We start from the raw sequence: 1,310 nt of genomic DNA, 5'->3' as shown, positions 1-1,310 counted from the left end.
CCAGTGGTGTCTCATACCTTGCAGAACTGTCTGAAGTGCTGTGGACTATGGTGATGAACAACGGCCTTCAGATGCGAGGCTGGGGAGGAATCGTTGGGGTTTTTATTATTTTTGCCGTATTTGCTGTCCTGACAGTAGCCATCCTTCTGATCATGGAGGGCCTCTCTGCTTTCCTGCATGCCCTGCGACTGCACTGGTAAGTATGGTTGTGCCGTGGAAGCTCGATGTGGTGTTGGGAAAGGGAGTGGGCTGTGGGGCCAGCCAACTGGGTTCAAATCTTGACCTGTGAGTGACTTTAGCAGCTTACATACTTCTTTGGAACCTTAGTTTAGTCATCTGTTGGTATAATATTAAATGATGTAATGTATGTACATATATATACACACTCATTCATACTCATTCAGACACGCCTATCTACACTAAATGTTCTCATTTACTCCTCCCCTTTTAGGTGGTCAGTGTTCATTTGTTATTACAATTGGCTTTAACCCAAGTGACACTTCCAAGTATTGGCAAGGTGGCATCTGAGATAGGCTCAGAGAAGATATGCTTCGAAAATCTGGAATGTGGCCAGGTGCGGTGGCTCAAGCCTGTAATCCCAGCACTTTGGGAGGCCAAGGCAGGCGGATCACCTGAAGTCAGGGGTTCGAGACCAGCCTGACCAACGTGGAGAAACCCCATCTCTACTAAAAATACAAAATTAGCTGGGGCGGTGGCACATGCCTGTCATCCCAGCTACTCGGGAGGCTGAGGCAGGGGAATCGCTTGAACCTGGGAGGCGGAGCTTGCAGTCAGCAGAGATCGAGCCACTGCACTCCAGCCTGGGCAACAGAGCGAGACTCCATCTCAAAATAAATAAATAAATAAAACAAAACATAAATGATCCTACATGATATCAGTTATGTGAGTTACAAAAATATAAGTCAAGGGTCTTTGTGTTCTAATATGCAAGTCCCACATTTTAGAATTGGAAATGGAAAATGACACGAGAGAGCACTGCACAGTGAGGGCATCTTGGCTTGTGATGCGGGTGGGGAAGCTCCTTCTGTGAGGGAAGAGTTGTTATGCTGTGGCCATGAGCCCACAAGCAGAGAGGCCTAGAGGAAGTGAGGGGGAGGGGAAGGGGAAGGTGGTAAGAGACAGGTGAGAGAAGGGCTTAAAAAATCCTCAGATTCATGGCCTGGGTGCAGTGGCTCACACCTGTAATCCCCACACTTTGGGAGGCTGAGGTGGATGGATCACCTGAGGTCAGGAGTTCAAGACGAACCTGGCCAACGTGGCAAAACCTGGTCTTTACTAAAAATACAAAA

The 1,310-nt window shown here is 47.9% G+C and overlaps 1 protein-coding gene across 1 annotated transcript in view; it reads left to right on the top strand.

Moving 5' to 3' along the window:
- The window catches only part of ATP6V0A4 (ATPase, H+ transporting, lysosomal V0 subunit a4), an 87,519-nt gene that overhangs the window by 85,512 nt on the left and 697 nt on the right, over positions 1-1,310 (top strand). The window contains exon 21 of the mRNA XM_011941556.1: positions 25-196. Within this exon, the coding sequence (XP_011796946.1) occupies positions 25-196 (172 nt within the window). The remainder of the gene's footprint in view (positions 1-24; positions 197-1,310) is intronic.

Source organism: Colobus angolensis, unplaced genomic scaffold, assembly GCF_000951035.1.
Source record: "Colobus angolensis palliatus isolate OR3802 unplaced genomic scaffold, Cang.pa_1.0 Scaffold2, whole genome shotgun sequence".
Taxonomy (NCBI): Eukaryota; Metazoa; Chordata; class Mammalia; order Primates; family Cercopithecidae; genus Colobus; species Colobus angolensis.
Note: the sequence above shows the minus strand (reverse complement) of the source record. Positions and strands in the feature narration are given on the sequence as shown.